The following is a 20,624-nucleotide window of genomic DNA, read 5'->3' as shown; positions in this document are numbered from 1 at the left end:
CCGTTTTCTAAATGAAAAACTGAGTATATAACAGTAGGGTGTCGTTCGTGAATAGAGAAACCCGGTATCCACCATACTGCTACCGAGGTACTAATATAGCGGTCTGACATATTTGATCGCCTCGTCACGAACAGCACTCTGAAAACCGAATGTCGCCTGCTCGCTTCCCTTATTCACGTATTTGAGATGTATTTGATCGCAGTATTCGGCATTCAGGTGCCCTTCATATGAACGTGAAAGTACTAGCGTGTATGATACTACCCAACGATCGTCTATTGCAACACACTCGCCACGCATATTAACTTTAGCACTGAAATCACCATCTTGAGGAGCCCAGCGGCGATACGATGGATACCCGTTCTCACCAGTAACATTTTCACGAGTGAATAATGAAAAGTGTGAAGTCATCCACATGAATGCTAGAAGGAATCCGTTAAACTTCGGTTACACGATAAATCAATCTAATCTACTGGCCGTAAATGCAACTAAATACCTAGGAATTACAATTACGAACAATTTAAATTGGAAAGAACACATAGAAAATGTTGTGGGAAGACAAACCAAAATCGTGTTTTATTGGCGGAGGACTTAGAGAAAATGTAACAGATTTACTAAAGAGACTACCTACAGCACGCTTGTCCGTCCTCTTTTGGAGTACTGCTGTGCTGTGTCAGATCCTTAACAACGGAGTACATCGAGGAAGTTCAAAGAACAGTAGCACGTTTTGTATTATGGCGAAATAGGGGAGAGAGCGTCACGGACATGACACAGGATTTGGGATGGACAACAATAAAACAAATGCATTTTTCTTTGCGATGGAATCCTCTCACGAAATTTCAATCAGCATTTTTCTCCTCCGAATTCGAAAATATTTTGTTGGCGTCGACCTACGTAGGGAGGAAACATCATCGCAATAAAATAAGGGAAATCAGAGCTGGCACAGAAACATATAGGTGTTCGGTTTTTCCGTGCGCTGTTAGAGATTCGAATAATAGAGAACTACTGTGAAGGTGGCTCGATGAACCTTCTGCCAAGCACTTGAGTGTGATTTGAAGAGTATCCACGTAGATGTAGATGTAGAGTGTTGTCCACGGAAGGCAAGTTCCTGAGTTCGAATGCCGGCTCGATACACAGTTTTAATCTGCTACGATGTTTCAAAAAGAAACATGTCGCCGCCAACCTAACACTACACAAACCCATGTAAAACAGCCATTCTAATAAAAATAGTTTTCATACTGCTGTCGAAAAAATAAACACAATGTTATAATCTATATCTGCCCGTGCCGATTGAAATTTGCTACTGCGGAATAATCGTATTTATTTCCGTATTTATTTCCGAAGAGTCCACCAGCTGTCTCTAAAAGTTCTTTAGTGCATGCTGTGTACCGCATTTAGCAGAGAATTTATTATATTCTTACACAGGATAAAGAAGAACTCCACCGTCAGACTTTCCGAGGTTGTTCAGGGATACCTTCTGAGTATTTTGGTATCAGAGCGCAGACCCAAGGTATCCTGAGGCTCGTTACATAGTTACTGTATTTCGTTTGGTTCCTTGTCCAAATTAGCTGTGTATCTGTATAGCACTGAAAATATTGCACAGTAGTGCGAATATCGGCGGTCGCGTTGTTTGTCTTGTTTGCATTCGTTCGCAGTGTATATATATACGCCGTTACGATCAGACCGTGGAAGAAGAAGGTCATTGGGTCATTGCTGTGGTGCTGCAGAGCAAGTTACAGGGCCATAAAAAGGATGTCTAGTCCGAAGTCCGCAAATGGCATACATATTGTAGCAGAAGAAGCCGAGTAACGCAGTCACCGTAGTGTAGTGGTTATCATACTAGGTTGTTACATGGAGGGTCGTGAGTTCAAAACGCCGGCACGGTAGCTCAGCCTGTTCGGTCAGAGGGCTGTGTGCTCTCTGTAATAAAAAAACTGAGTCAAGGCATCAACGATCAACTTGAAGGGATGTCTTGTCACGTCCGCCCAAACCAAACTCAACGAACTATATCGGACAAAATGAAAAACAAACAAAAATTCACCTGAACTTAAAAATTTTAATTTCTATATTCGGTTCGAGTACATTCTAGCAGTATCCACAAATGGCAAGAATAATTGTACTGGAATGTTCTGCAGCAGTATATACAGTGTTATGTATTCTAGACAGAGGCACTTGTATGCGCAGGTGCTGCATAAACCTTCGTTAAGTGAAGTTAGTGTTAGTCATTCATCAACTTACACCTTCCTCTACGTGACAATATGATATACAGCTTGGTCCATTGATAGTGACCGAGCCAAATATCTCACGAAATAAGCATCAAACGAAAAAACTACAAAGAACGAAACTCATCTAGCTTGAAGGGGGAAACCAGATGGCGCTATGGTTGGCCAGCTAGTTGGCGCTGCCATAGGTAAAACGGATATCAACTGCGTTTTTTTTAAATAGGAACCCCCATTTTTTATTACATATTCGTGTAGTACGTAAAGAAATATGAATGTTTTAGTCGGACCACTTTTTTCGCTTTGTGATAGGTGGCGCTGTAATAGTCGCAAACGTGTAAGTACGTGGTATCATGTAACTTTCCACCAGTGCGGACGGTATTTTCTTCGTGATACATTACCCGTGTTAAAATGGAGCGTTTACTAAGTGCGGAAAACGTCGATATCGTGTTGATGTATGGCTATTGTGATCAAAATGCCCAACGGGCGTGTGCTATGTATGCTGCTCGGTATCCTGGACAACATCATCCAAGTGTCCGGACCGTTCGCCGGATAGTTACGTTATTTAACGAAACAGGAAGTGTTCAGCCACATGTGAAACGTCAACCACGACCTGCAACAAATGATGATCCCCAAGTAGGTGTTTAAGCTGCTGTCGCGGCTAATACGGACATCAGTAGCAGACAAATTGTGCGAGAATCGGCAATCTCAAAAACGTCGGTGTTGAGAATGCTACATCAACATCGATTGCACCCATACAGTATTTCTGTGAACCAGGTATTAGGCGACGACTTTGAACGTCGTGTACAGTTCTGCCACTGGGCACAAAAGAAATTACGGGACGATGACAAATTTTTTGCACGCGTTCTATTTAGCGATGAAGCGTCATTCACCAACAGCGGTAACGTAAACCGGCATAATGTGCACTATTCGGCAACGCAAAATCCACGATGGCGGCGACAAGTGGAACATCAGCGACCTTGGTGGGTTAACATACGAGGTGCGGCTAGAAAAAAACCGGACTGATGCTGGAAAAAACATTTATTTACAATTATTTACAATTTCATGTTATCTCCTTCAATGTACTCTCCTCCTCGGTCTCTACACCGCTCCATACGAGTTTTCCACTGTTCATAGCAATGCTGCAGATCATTTTCGGTAAGTCCATACATTACTTCCGTCGCTTTTTCTTTTACTGCTTCAACAGTCTCAAATCTAGTTCCTTTCAAAGCTGACTTGACTTTAGGGAAAAGAAAAAAGTCACAGGGGGCCAAATCAGGTGAGTAGGGTGGATGATCTAAGATGGGAATGTTGTGTTTTGCCAAAAACGTCTTCACTGACAACGCACTATGAGCTGGGGCATTGTCTTGGTGAAGGATCCATGACTTTTTTCTCCATAAATCGTTTCGTTTTCTCCGTACTCGCTCACGTAGGGTAGCCAGGACGCTAATGTAGTAATGCTGATTCACTGTTTGTCCCTCTGGTACCCAATCAATGTGCACAATCCCTTTGATGTCAAAAAAACAATCATCATTGCCTTGAATTTCGATTTTGACATTCGTGCTTTTTTTGTCGTGGAGAACCAGGAGTTTTCCAATGCATCGATTGGCGTTTAGTTTCGGGATCGTAAGTAAAAAATCACGATTCATCGCAAGTAATAACATTTTGTAAGAAGGTGGGATCACTTTCAATGTTTTGCAGGATGTCAGAACAAATCATTCTTCGGCGTTCCTTCTGTTCAATTGTGAGACACTTTGGAACCATTTTTGAACACACTTTGTTCATGTTGAAACTTTCATGAAGAATCTGCCTAACACTTTCCTTGTCAACTCCTGTTAACTCAGACACTGCTCTGATTGTTAAACGGCGATCTTGTCGAAAAAGTTTACCGATTTTTTCAATGTTTGCATCAGTTTTTGCTGACAATGGTCTGCCAGTGCGAGTGTCATCACTGGTGTCTTCGCGGCCATCTTTAAATCGTTTAAACCACTCAAACACTTGTGTTCGCGATAAACAATCATCGCCGTACACTTGTTGTAACATTACAAACGTTTCACTTGCAGATTTTCCTAGTTTGAAACAAAATTTGGTGTTAACACGCTGTTCTTTCTGTACACTCAACATTTTCCGACGCACAGACAAAGCGTCAACTACTTAAAACAGACGCCACGGGCAGACTGAGTGCAGGAGGCAGATGAAACTCGAGCAGTAGGCGGAGCGAGAGTCACGTGACAGGCCACGCGACTTTCAGCCTTCTTGCATTCGTTTTATTGTTTCACCAGTACTAGTCCGGTTTTTTTCTAGCCACACCTCGTATGGTGCGGCATTATGGGAGGAAGGATAATTAGATCCCTTATCGATGGTAATCTAAATGGATCAATGTATGCTGATTTCCTATGTAATGTTCTACCGACGTTACTACGAGATGTTTCGTGGATGACAGAAAGACGATGTACTTCCAACACGATGGATGTCCGGCACATAGCTCGCGTGCGGTTGAGCGGTATTGAATAGCATATTTCATGACAGGTGGATCGGTCGTCGAAGCACCATACCATGGCCCGCACGTTCACCGAATCTGACGTCCCCGGATTTCTTTCTTTGGGGAAAGTTGAAGGATATTTGCTATCGTGATCCACCGACAACGCCTGACATGCGTCATCGCATTGTCAATGCATGTGCGAACATTACGGGAGGCGAACTACTCGCTGTTGAGAGGAATGTCGTTACACGTATTGTCAAATGCATTGAGGTTGACGGACATTATTATGAGCATTTATTGCATTAATGTGGTATTTACAATTAATCACGCTGTAACAGCATGCGTTCTCAGAAATGATAAGTTCACAAAGGTACATGTATCACATTGGAACAACCGAAATAAAATGTTCAAACTTACCTACGTTCTGTATTTTAATTTAAAAACCTACCTGTTGCTATAAAATTGTGAGCCATATGTTTGTGACTATTACAGCGTCATCTATCAAAAAGCGAAAAAAGTGGTCCAACTAAAACATTCATATTTCTTTACGTACTACACGAATATGTAATAAAAAGTGGGGATTCCCACTTTAAAGAAACGCAGTTGATATCCGTTTGACCTATGGCAGCGTCATCTAGCCATCTAGCCATCTGGTTTCCCCCTTCGAGCTAGACAAGTTTCGTTCTTTGTAGTTTTTTCGTTTGACGCTTATTTCGAGAGATATTTGGCTTGGTCACGATCAATGGACCAAACTGTATAGTATACACATATGTCTCTCTGTTCTTTACATTTCCTCAGTCGCAGTCTTGAGGATCTTCAACCTCTGAAAAAAATCATTAAAATAATGTCATTAAAATAAAAACGATGATCTTGAGCTTGCTACGACGTTAGTAACATGTGAGATTTTGCACCTCGTGAGTGCGATGGCTGTGTAGGCATCTGTTATATATAACGGATTTTGTGTATATTTGGTATGGAGGGACTGACATGAAAAATGTATGTGAGATGTATAGTGATAATGTTCAAAAAATGGTTCAAATGGTTCTTAGCACTATGGGGATTAACATCTGAGGTCATCTGTCCCCTAGAACTTAGAACTACTTAAAGCTATCTAACCTAAGGACATCACACACATCCATGCCCGAGGAAGGATTCGAACCTGCGACCGTAGCGGTCACGCGGTTCCAGACTGAAGCGCCTAGAACCGCGCGGCCACATCGGCCGGCAGTGATAATGTTCAAGAGATGGCTAGATGGTAGAGGTTGGTAGGGTTGCTGTTGTTGGGAGACGGTGGTCTGGAGTTTTAATTTGCAACGTAGAATAGGCTTCAGTTGAGAGGCCTGTTAGATTTCATGGATGATTTCATGGTCTAGGGGGGGGGGGGTTGAAATTACCTTATAATGGACCATTTAATGCGTGCGTGTGTTTGTGTGTGGCGATACCATGGAGGTGGGGAGAGATGACAGAAGCGCACCAGCAGGAGGTTACAGTCATTTTTTTACAGGTGATGTAGGGCTGAAGAACCTCCTCCAGTTGTTTGAGGAGATGTAGTAGCTTCATCAGTTGGTTTACGATAGTAAACAGATGCCTCAAGCCCGGCAGCATGCGTGATGTTCAAAGACTTTCGTGAAGCAGTAAGGTACAGGAGGAACGGAAATAGGTACAAAATTTTCGAAGGTGACGGTGTGATGGGTGTAAAGATTTGAAGACGTTCAAACTGTTGGTAACTACTCGTCATGTTCATCCTGGTAGTAGTTTGACTGAGTTTAGTCTCTTGTGGGCTATCTTTCGTCCATTGTGGTTTAGTATTGTAATCAGGTGAATTTAAAGGTCACGTTCTCAGTTTGTAGTTGACGAGAAACTGTGCAGAGCTGTGTTGTCGCCCGCAGAACCACGCGAGCGTCCAGCGGCGGGTGCGCGCAGTGCTGACGGCGTCCAGCGTGTACTACACGGGAGTGAAGGCCAACCTCATCAAGAAGGACGCCGGCGACTTCACCATACAGCCCAGCGCCAGTGAGTATCGCGGCGAGCGAGGCTGCGAGTCCAAGCTGTCGCAGCGCGCGCCACTTCAGTCAGTAGGCGGCTCTGACGTTTAGTCTCTCTGTCTGCATACGCTTTGCCTCGAGAACCGGTGGGCGGTGATAACAACTCATCTGTTCCATGCTGCGGTCTGGTGACACTTCCATGGAGACGCAGCATTATTCATTGTAGTCCGCATCAACACTTTGTAATGCTTGGCAACATGGAAAGTGTCTGCCCCCACTCTGCTGTCAAGCATCACTAGACCACCCCCCACCCACCCCCACCCCTACCAATCTATCCTTTTCTCTCTCTCTCTCTCTCCCTCTCTCCTGTGTGTGTGTGCGTCTGTGTGTGTGTGTGTGTGTGTGTGTGTGTGTGTGTGTGTGTGTTGTAACACTCTGCGCTACTGCACACGATACTCATTAAGGCCTGTACTATGGTAAGTTGACGGGCTTCACCTTATAAGAAAGGATTTTTGGTATAGATATTGAACGCGTGTACCTGAATAGAGGCAAATCAGACTTACACGCACTCAGTAACAACAATGATACGTCAAACAATTCCGAAGTGCAACTACACATTAGGACAGACAAGAAACAACACAGAAGAAGCTACCAATTTGTTAATAAAACGGTCGCCAGCCTAATTAGGCATTAACTGAGTTTCTTCCCTGTACAAGTTGATGTACGTGCACGCAAAACAACACGTAATAACACTGCATAATATGGTAAATTTTAGAACCAGAAAATCTACTGAACTGATAATTTCACTTTCCGTACTAATATGGATAAACCATAAATACATAACATTACACTATAATGTTTACTACAAGACTTCGTAATTACAAGTCGAACTACAACAGAGCAGTACTACTGCACAACATTCGAGTGAGTGTAGTTTTCCTACAAACTGAAGCGTTATGAATATGGGGTAACTGGGTTGCCAAAAATAAACTAAAAAACACAATTTGCAAAGGATTCTCCACATCATTTCCTTTACGATCAATACATTTTAATATAATATATTTTGTAATAATGGCTCAGTACGTTCGTGGATTGCCGTTATCAGCTCCTGTGACAAATACAGAGTTTGCTACACACCTTTCAGAGGATCAGTTGTATTGTGTAACCAGGTGGCCGCGCGACACTTCCGCGCTTTTATGGTTTTAAATAATGACACTATTTGGAAAACGTATAGTCGCTGGGATAAGAATAGTTATTGGAATGAAGAGAAGACACCTTAAAAATTAACCAAACGATGTGAAATACGATGAACAATGATGAATTTATGATACACCCTTGTATATACATCTCCAATCACATAGGTCTGAATAAATTTCATTTACAGTAAGCACATTAGGTCGCAGCAGCAATAGGTAAATCACAACTGAAGACGACAGTGACAGCTATGCTTGTCATTTCGGAAAGTATATTCGTTTAGAAAAATCAACTTGTGCTACGGTCAGGGATAATGGACCACCGCAATGGTCACGCTTTTTACCTATGACGGTGCTGTATTCAAACTATCCAGTTAATAAATACTTTAAAACAAATTTGTAATATGATAATATGGTAAGGGAGTCTCTTACATATGATTAAGAAGTTAACTTCGTAAAATATACGTATGAAGCTGGATATCCGTATTGCCCTTTTGCCTATGATAGTTAAATGTCTCTTTCACGTTAACCTTTTGCAGCACGTATTTACGTTTCACCGCAAAATCAGTATGGAATGTCAGAAGCCGCTTCAAGAACCTTTGTAACGACAGCTCTTTCATCCCTGTAAGATTAGGTTGTGTTCAAAAAGGGATGTAAACTTGAGAAATAATATATTTTGTAATAAAGGCACAGCACTCTCGTGGGCTGCCGTTATCAGCTCGTCACAAATAGAGAGTTTCCTACACATATTGCGGATGATCACCGGCAAAAAGGCCAGTACCTTATGACTCAGGCCAATAAAAGTCTTGAAGGATGTGTATCACCTTCCAAACCTCTTAGGCGTGGTAACCACAACAGCTTCGAATCAGCAATGAGGCCACGAAGAATATATCTCCATAACAAATTCTATAAATTTTTCTGCCGTGAAAACTTTGGTCACAACGAGATCCTTCTGGGATTCAGCATTGAAAAATCTGCGGAAATACGTGTGACGAAAGATTTTATGAGCGTAGTAGTGGCTTTCAACTCGATAAGGTTTGGGACTAATTTTTACACCAAATGACACGTCCAGCGACAGCTAACTTTATCATTTCGGCAGACCCGCAGTTCGACAGAGGGTATGCTTGCGATAGCATTGTTGCGCATGCGGCTACTGGCCGGAGATATAATCGTCAGAGGGCCCTGAAGTCGGCAGAGGGCGGTCCTGCAGCGAAACCTATGAGCGTGCGCTACGGCGCCAATTTTGGGTAGGAAGTCAGCGATGAGGACCAACAAACTCCAGTGAAAAACTCTGCTGAAGGTGTGTCAGTGGTTGTCATCTGAAATATCGTGGTTACATGTCGATGCCGTCCGGCTGCAAGTCCGAAATGTCATGGAAGACTCATTTCGCCGCGAAAACTTCAAGAATCATATTTTCATAATACAACATACTGACGCCAGCCGTATGGCCCCATATTTATCTGATGTGTAAATGGGAATGACATGAGCTATTTTCCAGTCGCTAGGCACCCTTCGTTGCTCCAGCGACCTACAAGCAAAGTGACACTGAACGGGGACATCTATTGGCCCACACTCACAGACATTTCTGCCTCGAAGAGGTCAGTACTGCAAGAAGCAAAGACCTGCCTATATCTATACATCGATGCGTTAAATTCATAGGAGAAACGATATTACCAAACAGGTGCTGCTAATCCGTTGTTGAAGGAGCGTTGCTAGAAGGATGGTAGGTTTGTATACATACACTCCCTCCCCAGTGTCACCGACTGATACTGGAACCCTCTTCCACACTTCCCCTCCTCGAACTGTGCTTATTTAACAGTGAGTCACCAGTATTGCAGTCTCTGTCGTCATTATAACCTGCTAATGGTATAAGGTCCTATATTGACTGACGAGCGAAAAGACTGTGAACATTTGCTTAGTAGTGTATTGGTACACCTATGGAACACAATGCAGACGCGATTCTGCGTGGGGTGGATATGACAAGTCCTCAGTATATTTCCGGAAACGTGTGGTAGCAGATGTCTATGCACAGGATATGTCATTCCAGCAAGTAACGAACTGTTGGTATGTGCGCACAGAGATGGCGGTCTATAGATGTCTTCCATGAGGTTGAGATAAGGCTAATTAGGTGGCCACCATACGAACATAAGTTCACGAACATTCCCCTCAACCCAACACTGTTCCAGCCCCGCGACATGGAGAGTTTCCTGCTGGATGACGCCATCGCCTATCTCTGTCGGGGAAGACAGTAAGCACGAAAGGATGAGGGCGGTCCACAATAATGTTCAGGTAGCCCACACCTGTCGTGGCTCCTTGTGTTACTACTACAGTTCTTCCGGAATCTCAGTGAATCTCGCACGTAGTATAATACTGCCCACCACCGGACCGCGTCCGTAGTGCAGTGCATGTTTCGAGAAGGCGTTCGCCTTGACGGTGGCGTATCTGGAGACCATCAACAAGGAACGTCATTCGTCCGATCAGGCGATAAGATACCTTTAATGTACGTCCCAGTCTCGATAAGCCCGTGCCCACTGCAATCTTGGCTGACATCGGGTCATTATGGAAACACACGAGGGTCGTCTGGTGAACGGCCCTATGTTGCACAGTGTTCGCAGGGGGTGTGCTCCGAAGCGCTTGCGCCTACACTAGCATTGCACAGTGTCGCCAGATCTGCCACAGATCGCCGCCTGTCCTGCTTTGCAAACCGGGGAAGCCTCTGACCTCCATATTGTTTTAGAAGTATTCGACGTCCAGCATCTCGTCGCCTATTCGGTTCAGAACGCCCTTAAAACAATTTCCACAGATTCATGAAGGATTTTCACTGTGCAGTGGTGTGTGTCGTGATTTGTAACTTCGTGCCAAATTAAAACTGTCAGCCAGGCTGGAACTCAGACTCGGGAGCTTTGCCTCTCGCAGGGATATGTCGAGGCACGACTCACGACCGGCCCTCCCAACCTGTGCGGTTACTGGAGAAATTCCGTGAAGCTCGGAAGGCAGGAGACGAGGTACTCGCAGAAGTAAAGACTTGAGGACGCGTTGTCAATCTCGCTTCGATAGCACAGTCACTAATGCATTTGCCCACATAAGGCGAAGGTCTCAGGCTCGAGTACCAGTTCGACACATAATTTTAAACCAGCTCATATTAGCAGGCAAACAACCGACGCACTTCGCCATTCCGAGATACTCCCTCCCTGGCTCCGGTCCATGAACCTCTGCCATTTGCCAAAGTCACTTATGTCAGTGGATTTCCTATTTCTACATCTACATCTACATCTACATGATTACTCTGCAATTCACATTTAAGTGCTTGGCAGAGGGTTCATCGAACCGCAATCATACTATCTCTCTACCATTCCACTCCCGAACAGCGCGAGGGAAAAACGAACACCTTAACATTTCTGTTCGAGCTCTGATTTCTCTTATTTTATTTTGATGATCATTCCTACCTATGTAGGCTGGGCTCAACAAAATATTTTCGCATTCGGAAGAGAAAGTTGGTGACTGAAATTTCGTAAATAGATCTCGCCGCGACGAAAAACGTAATGACTTCAACCCAACTCGCGTATCATATCTACCACACTCTCTCCCCTATTACGTGATAATACAAAACGAGCTGCCCTTTCTTGCACCCTTTCGATGTCCTCCGTCAATCCCACCTGGTAAGGATCTCACACCGCGCAGCAATATTCTAACAGAGGACGAACGAGTGTAGTGTAAGCTCTCTCTTTAGTGGACTTGTTGCATCTTCTGAGTGTTCTGCCAATGAAACGCAGCCTTTGGCTCGCCTTCCCCACAATATTGTCTATGTTGTCTTTCCAACTGAAGTTGTTCGTAATTTTAACACCCATGTACTTAGTTGAATTGACAGCCTTGAGAAATGTACTATTTATGGAGTAATCGAATTCCAACGGATTTCTTTTGGAACTCATGTGGATCACCTCACACTTTTCGTTATTTAGCTTCAACTGCCACCTGCCACACCACACAGCAATCATTTCTAAATCGCTTTGCAACTGATACTTGTCTTCGGATGACCTTAATAGACGGTAAATTACAGCATCATCTGCGAACAACCTAAGAGAACTGCTCAGATTGTCGCCCAGGTCAAAAAAAAAATGGTTCAAATGGCTCTGAGCACTATGGGACTTAACATCTATGGTCATCAGTCCCCTAGAACTTAGAACTACGTAAACCTAACTAACCTAAGGACATCACACAACACCCAGCCATCACGAGGCAGAGAAAATCTCTGACCCCGCCGGGAATCGAACCCGGGAACCCGGGCGTGGGAAGCGAGAACGCTACCGCACGACCACGAGATGCGGGCCCCAGGTCATTTATATAGATCAGGAACAGCAGAGGTCCCAGGACGCTTCCCTGGGGAACACCTGATATCACTTCAGTTATACTCGATGATTTGCCGTCTATTATTACGAACTGCGACCTTCCTGACAGGAAATCACGAATCCAGTCGCACAACTCAGACGATACCCCATTGGCTGGCAGCTTGATTAGAAGTCGCTTGTGAGGAACGGTGTCAAAAGCTTTCCGGAAATCTAGAAACACGGAATCAACTTGAGATCCCCTGTCGATAGCGGCCATTACTTCGTGCGAATAAAGAGCTAGCTGGCTCTATATGACCGCTAGAATGGTTCTGCTCTGCTTATACACTTCCCTTCCATTCGGGAAGACGACGGTTCGAACCCGCGGCCAACCATCCTTGTTTAGGTTTTCCGTGATTTCCCTAAATCACTTCAGGTAAATGCCAGGATGGTTCCTTTGAAAGCGCATGGCCGACTTCCTTCCCCATCCTTCCCTAATCCGATGCGACCGATGACCTCGCTGTCTGGTCTCCTCCCCCAAACAACCCAACACAACCCCCCCCCCCCAAATCACTTCAGACAAATGCCTGGATGGTTCCTTTGAAAGGGTACGGCCGACATCCTTCCCCATCCTTCCCTAATCCGATGACACCGATGACCTCGCTGTCTCTCTCCTCCCCCAAACAACCGAACCCAATCTCGCCCCCACTCCCCCCTAAATCACTTCAGACAAATGCCGGGATGGTTCCTTTGAAAGGGCACGGCCAACATCCTTCCCCATCCTTCCCTAATCCGATGTCACCAATGACCTCGCTGTCTGGTCTCCCCCGCCAAACAACCCAACCCAACTTCCCCCGCCCCTAAATCACTTCAGACAAATGCCGGGTTGGTTCCTTTGAAAGGGCACGGCCGACTTCCTTCCCCATCCTTCCCTAATCCAATGGGACCGCTGACCACGCTTTTTGGTCCCCTCCCCCGAATCAACAAACCCCTTCCCTTCCCACGTCACGTGACGGAACGCCACCAGGCTGGACAGTGGCCCTAGTGTTTTGGCTCTTCAGACTGCCTGTCGCAGCTGCTGCAGCCCCTCCGAGCACCCTGCCTCGAGCACGCTCAGCCTGTGGGCTGTCCCCCACCGCTGCGCGCACTGTGCGGCCGGTGTGTAGGCCAGCCAGCCAGCTTGCCCGCGCCTTCCCAGACGCGGCCGCGGTGGACCGGCTCGCCGGCTCGCCGGCTCGGCGACTCGCGCTGCACCCAGCGGTATCGACCCCGCCAACTTGTGCCGCGGAGCACCCTGTTACGTCAGCGCCCACACAAACTTTGCGCCTAGTTTGGGCGACATCGGCGCCAGCCCGAGTGTCATCGGCGCGTTATCCGCCGGCATTCCACACTTACGTGAAGATACGTACACCACACAGCACTGGTCACTGCTTAGCGGATGGTACTTTAGCCAGTGACTGGTCTTTTCCTCTCCTGCCGCGAAAGGACTAAGGCAAAGATCACTTTCTGTCTTCACCATTACGAGTCCTTACGCACAACCAAGTTTGGAGGCTGTTTAACAGCTCTGGAGTTTTCCTTTAACAATAGTTCTCTAAACTTTCTCAAAAATTCAGGTTTTTGACGTAATCGCCTCCTTACAAGGGGTTGTGGCACAGTTTTAACTTTCATCTCGGAAAACTTAAATTATGACCTTAAAGGTTGGTGATAGTCTTAGTTCCTCTCTACACACTAACCCTTCAGTACGACACATACGACACATTTTTCCCAGGGGTGGATGAGTTGCCGAATATCTTGGTTCGAGAACTCTCCAAATTATTTATTTATTTATTTATTGTTTGATAAATAATTGTCACTGATAACAATAATAATAACAATGGCAAACTGCATTTAAAATCAAATAGATTATCCTAGCTCATTTGAAGCTATGCTTAGTATTACGAGACCCAGAATGGATAAATGAAGAGGAGAAGATTGAATTAACAGTAACAGTGGGGGTCAGAGAATCATATAAATAGAGAACTCTGCTGACGGTGGGCGGGGGGGGGGGGGGGTGGAGGGAGGGGCGGGAATAGAAAAGTTCTTGGGCTGTAGGGCTGACGAGGATGAGTTCCTCAAAAAGTGGGAGAGACGGCGTGTTTTGAACTTTGAAAAGAATTTTATTTATCTGATATTTTGAGGATGATTGTTCCAGAGTCAGGTTCGTGATACCAAAGATGATTTAGAAAACATGGCAGTGGTATATGATGGCACAGAGAGAATTTTTTTGTTGTTGTTGTTGACATGATAGAGTTGAACACTAATAAGAGGCAGTGTTATGATTGAGAAGACGATTGGGCCAATATAGAGTATGATACTTTCTACTCTCATCGGCACGTAGCCATGTTAATTGCTCGTAAGCAGGACTGATACAATCGAAAAATCAAATGTCACAAATATATCGCACTGATCGCCTGTTCCAGCCCACACGGAAGTCCTTGGACAGTGGCGCCACCATGGTCAAGTATGTGTAGCATTACTGTCTCCACGAGCTTCTTTTTAAGCTCGAAAGCAAATACTTTTTCATATTTTTGTAGTGGGGAAAGTGACGCTGATCGTTTCTTGCATACTGCAGTTGAGTCTTCAGTCCAGCCTACATGATGGTACAGAATTAGCCCCAGGTACTTTGTTGAAGAAGAAAAGATTATTTCTAGGCCGTTTAGGATTAATAGTGGAATAGATTCTCTAAACTGTAATAAGTCTTTTGTGAGCGACCAAGTTAATATTGCTTCCGTTTTGAAACTTAACGCACCTATCATTTTTGACGTACGCTTTTCGACAGTATCACACCAGCCTACGAACTTTTATCCCGGCTACGTGCCGATAAGCGAAGAGAGTCATACACCATTTCGGCTATTTAAGAAGCGCTCCACTTTGAAAATCGCGTAGGTGTCTTTCTGCAAACACCTGCCACGCTACTGTTTCTTCACTCGCGGGAAGAGGGAGAAGAGACTGGGTGGAACCAGAACACCTCGCCGGACTCTTTCCAGCGTTGCTTCGTCTCGACAAGCTCCAGCCGCTAGCCTCAGCGGGCGCCGACCAGTACATTTTGTGGACGTCTCTGAAAACCGTTCCGTGACTGGTATACGCTTTTTCTAGCATCGCCTCCGCTGGGATGCGCTTGTGTTTTGGCGTCATGGACTCCGCTTGTATTGCTATTCTCGGTTGTTCACAGGTTTACAGTAGCCCATTGCGTTCTTCCTCATTCAGATGAGGATTCCTTATTCCTGAAAGCATCTGCCTCTAGCCACCGCGTTGTTGTTGGGGCAATGTTGCCTCACACTTCAACCTGCTCGGCATGGACTGTTGCTCCCCTTCAGCAGCCCGGTACTCCACTCTGTCAAGAGCGGCACCATCTTCTTTTGATTCCTGTAGACGCGTGCTGCTGTACTGTGCCGCGGGAATTTCGAAGTTTACCAGTAATGTACACGTGTGGCGACAGATAAACAAAATCGCTGAGAATTATTTTCGAGGTGATAATTGAAACGTTGTGACTGCCCCTCGTCGTTGAAAGTTCGCCTCCATAACTGAGCAGTGAGCGATGCTGACAGCCATGCGGCGAAGCCGGGATCGAATCCCGGAACACACAGGCAGGGATTCCTCCCTGGTGGCAGGATTGCGACCTCGCGGTTCCAGCTGAGGAGCGACTCGAAGGAGAAGCAGCGCCAGCGCCTCCAGTAAGGCGACAGCGGCTGAGAGACGGGTGTGCCAACCCCACACCCTCCAGGCGATGACGTCACCATTCACTGCGGATGAGACGGCGGTCATTCGCACCTCATCGATCCCACTGTGGCCATAACGGGGTTGTTTTCCTTTTCCTCGTACTCGAAAGGTTTCCCGTCTAACAATTTTAGTAACACTCCCAAGTCAGTCAAAGCGACCAGTAACAATCACAGCAGCACATGTTTCGATGCCTACATTCTGGCCTTTCAGTAACCCAAAACACTGGAACAGTACTGAAGAATTAGTCGCACTAGTATTTTGCACGAAGTCGCCTTTATTATTATGTATAGTTCTGTCTTTAAGCTAGATATGTCGCATAAAAAGTCATACTATTGTGTTGGCAGAAGAGCCAACACCGTGTTATTACTGGAGGCCGAAATGCACGCGTTTTAGCTCACGCAGGCTGGCGTGAGGAGAGAAGAACTATACTGACGTGAGGTCTGGAACATGACAAGGAATGAGAATTCAGAAACCGGACGTAATTAGTTTGATACTTAACTTTAATCCATTAATGACGAACGTCGCTCTTGACGGTACATGATTCACAATATCAATATCAATAGTAACTGAATATGGCGCCTTGCTAGGTCGTAGCAAATGATGTAGCTGAAGGCTATGCTAAACTATCGTCTCTGCAAATGAGAACATATGTAAGCAGTGAACCATCGCTAGCAAAGTCGACTGTACAACTGGGGAGTGCTAGGGAGACTCTCTAGACCTGCCGTGTGGCGGCGCTCGGTCTGCAATCAGTGATAGTGGCGACACGCGGGTCCGACGTCTACTAACGGACCGCGGCTACCACCTAGCAAGTGTGGTGTCTGGCGGTGACACCACACATACAGTAGGTGAAAATGCCTTCATTGATCACAGGGTGATGCGTTTTGGAATTAATTCCATCTTCAGAGATGTAAAATAGAAAATAACAAAGAAATTTATGTAAAAAATTTTTAGAAAGTAACTAATCAGCATTAAACAAAAGTCTATACAGTCCATTCCTATGCACCCAGGTGCAAAGGACAAGAGCGTTACCAAATGTTTTCGTAACACGAAATGACGGATTGCTAACAGAGTTCCCCTGACACCAGGATACGAAGACAAAATTGCCTTTAGGTGGCAGCAGAGCAAACATGGTGGCGCTGTGTCATATATACTATGATAATAAATTACATAAAATGACAAAGTGACAAGTTGTGCATCAGTGTACATGGGAATACAGTGTAATGAGCTATTTTAGTAGCATAATAAAGGAAACTGTAAACAACATTACATGTAGATCACATGGTCCAAGTACGTGGCGCTATGAACAAAGACATAGGTAGGAAAAAAAATGGTTCAAATGGCTCTGAGCACAATGGGACTTAACTTCTGAGGTCATCAGTCCCCTAGAACGTAGAACTACTTAAACCTAACTAATCTAAGGACATCACACACATCCATGCCCGAGGCAGGATTCGAACCAGAGACGGCAGCGGTCGCGCGTTTCCAGACTGTAGCGCCTAGAACCGCTCGGCCATCCCGGCCGGCATAGGTAGGACATTGACCACTAATCGTAAGAATGGTATACTGTACTGTCAAACGATATCAAGCCAACATTGACAATTTTCCCAGGTAATATCAGAATGTAAGGCAGACAAAACCATTACAATAAACATGACTATTGCAAATACAACATGCGTACGGATACGCGGTTAACAGGACATTGAAATAAAAAATGTTAATAATGTACGTATAAAATATTATATTATAGCTTTATAATACAAAAACAGGGTACGTACAGCCAAATTAGAAGTATTCCACCGATGGAGCTGGGGGCGGGGGCAGAGGAGTGAGGGGTGGGAATAGGGACGATTGAGATCCATGCAAATGAGGGAGAGTGTTGAAATAAGGGGGAGAAGAGAGAGACGGGGGAAGAAACAGAGGGGGGGGAAGAAAGAGGGCGGAAGAGAGAGGGGGAAAAGAGAGGGGGAAGGGGGGGGGGGGTTGGTTGCTGGAAGTGAGGGGTCGAAAAAGTAGGGAATAGTGTAAGATGAGACAGAAAAGCAGGGACCATACTAAAATAGCGATGTCAAATGTACCTTAAAACACACAATCATGATACAAGATACTGTATATACTAATATGTAATTAATAGCATAAGGCACAAAATAAATCAGTGATGATAAGCAATATGTACATGATCGTATTGCTAATATGTAATATGATCTGAAATGGTCAGCCTCACATGGGATAAAAATACTTGTCCTTCTTTTATAAACACATATTTATAGGTATTTAGCACAAATACATATTTCGTGAAACGAGCTTTCGATAAAGTTGAATGAAATATTGAAGAGGTAACAAAAAGGTCCCAGTACAAGTCACCGAAGTAAGCAAAAGAATTTTGTGATGAAAAGGGAAAAGAGGATGGGGTGGGGGAAAAGGGGGTACATACTGTCAAGCCAACCTTAACAATTTGCTGTAGTAATATCGAAATATAAATCAGAACAAAACCATTACAATGAAAGTGATATTTACAAATCCAGCAGGATACACGACTACCAGTACACTAAAATAGCAACATGTTCATAGTAGAGTTATAAAGTAATATACTGCAGATTTAAAATACAAAAGCAAGAAACAAATATCCAATTAAATAGTATGTGGCCGACGGAGTATGGGGAGGAGGTATGGAAGATTGAGGTCCCTGCAAATGAACATAAGGAGTGTTGGGGGTGGAATGGGGGAAGTTGGTTGCTGGGAGTGGGGGGTTGACAGAGGCAGGCAAAAGGGGAAGAGGTAACAGAAAAAAAGATGGGATCTTGTTAAAATAGCAATGTCACATATACCTTAACGTACATAACGATAATACAAGTTTTACACCAATGTGTCACTTTTAAAATAAATCATAGTACATCACTGCTGAGTATGCAATTCTCTTATAAATGTCCCCATAACTAGTCGTAGGACATTCTACAATATGTCATACTGTTTCGCATGTAACTCGAGTACCAAGGCTGTGACATTCGGATCGCTTCTAACATAGACCTGGCCAAGTTACAGAAATTTACTGTATCGAACCAGCTTCGCGGTCTGCCACACACAGATGAGAATTTTCAATGTTTTCGTTCTGCATCTTTCGCTGTATTCCATTTACTAAGCTGCTGTGCCTTCAGACAACATGGTTGTGGTAATAATACCACATAGAAAACTGTGATCACGCGGGACCAGGCTTAAACACTGCATCAGTGTTCATATTTTGTGCCACTCTTACCATGCTATCAGCAGCTGGTTTCCACTTGATGTGGCCGTCCAGGAATCAAATATCTACGCAACGCGCCTACGCGTATTCCAGAAACCGCAGACACCTTCACTAACGCACAGCTGTCTCTGAAATCTGACGCGCCGTGCAGCTCTCTGGAAAGACCATCCTGTAAGGGCGCTGCTGTGGGTAAGGTTGCCAACGACCGACACAGCAGCCCAGTTCTGGGGCTGCGACACGATTGGCCTTCGGGAATCTACATCTACATCTACATTTATACTCCGCAAGCCACCCAACGGTGTGTGGCGGAGGGCACTTTACGTGCCACTGTCATTACCTCCCTTTCCTGTTCCAGTCGCGTATGGTTCGCGGGAAGAACGACTGTCTGAAAGCCTCCGTGCGCGCTCTAATCTCTCTAATTTTACATTCGTGATCTCCTCGGGAGGTATAAGTAGGGGGAAGCAATATATTCGATACCTCATCCAGAAATGCACCCTCTCGAAACCTGTCGAGCAAGCTACACCGCGATGCAGAGCGCCTCTCTTGCAGAGTCTGCCACTTGAGTTTATTAAACATCTCCGTAACGCTATCACGGTTACCAAATAACCCTGTGACGAAACGCGCCGCTCTTCTTTGGATCTTCTCTATCTCCTCCGTCAGACCGATCTGGTACGGATCCCACACTGATGAGCAATACTCAAGTATAGGTCGAACGAGTGTTTTGTAAGCCACCTCCTTTGTTGATGGACTACATTTTCTAAGCACTCTCCCAATGAATCTCAACCTGGTACCCGCCTTACCAACAATTAATTTTATATGATCATTCCACTTCAAATCGTTCCGCACGCATACTCCCAGATATTTTACAGAAGTAACTGCTACCAGTGTTTGTTCCGCTATCATATAATCATACAATAAAGGATCCTTCTTTCTATGTATTCGCAATACATTACATTTGTCTGTGTTAAGGGTCAGTTGCCACTCCCTGCACCAAGTGCCTATCCGCTGCAGATCTTCCTGCATTTCGCTACAATTTTCTAATGCTGCAACTTCTCTGTATACTACAGCATCATCCGCGAAAAGCCGCATGGAACTTCCGACACTACCTACTAGGTTCAGGACGTTAGCACTTCACGCCTACCGATGGCGTTGTCGTGTATCGGTTTCAGTGCCCTGTTAGACTGTGTGTGTGTATTTTAAGAAATTGTGGAGAGGGGCAGGTGGTGATCAGTTTCTGAGCGTCAGAGTTAAGCTGCAGCCCTGTGTGTGAAGAAAATTCAAACTTAAGGTAAGAACAGTCTCTAAATAATTGTGAAAAGGTAACAGAGTTTAACAAGTGTTTGAACATTCTCAAGAAATATTATTACTGTATTATTTGTGTGGAATTACGCGTTTCTCGCCACTTAGAGACCGCGAAGTGATATATTCC

At 44.9% G+C, this 20,624-nt stretch overlaps 1 protein-coding gene across 1 annotated transcript in view; it reads left to right on the top strand.

The window, feature by feature from the left end:
* LOC124621937 (hemocyte protein-glutamine gamma-glutamyltransferase-like) overlaps positions 1-20,624 on the top strand; it is a 358,656-nt gene that overhangs the window by 296,986 nt on the left and 41,046 nt on the right. Inside the window, exon 11 of the mRNA XM_047147447.1 lies at positions 6,588-6,711. Coding sequence (XP_047003403.1) covers positions 6,588-6,711 — 124 coding nt within the window. The remainder of the gene's footprint in view (positions 1-6,587; positions 6,712-20,624) is intronic.

Source organism: Schistocerca americana, chromosome 7 (assembly GCF_021461395.2).
Source record: "Schistocerca americana isolate TAMUIC-IGC-003095 chromosome 7, iqSchAmer2.1, whole genome shotgun sequence".
NCBI lineage: Eukaryota > Metazoa > Arthropoda > Insecta > Orthoptera > Acrididae > Schistocerca > Schistocerca americana.
This window is presented reverse-complemented; position numbering and strand designations above follow the sequence as displayed.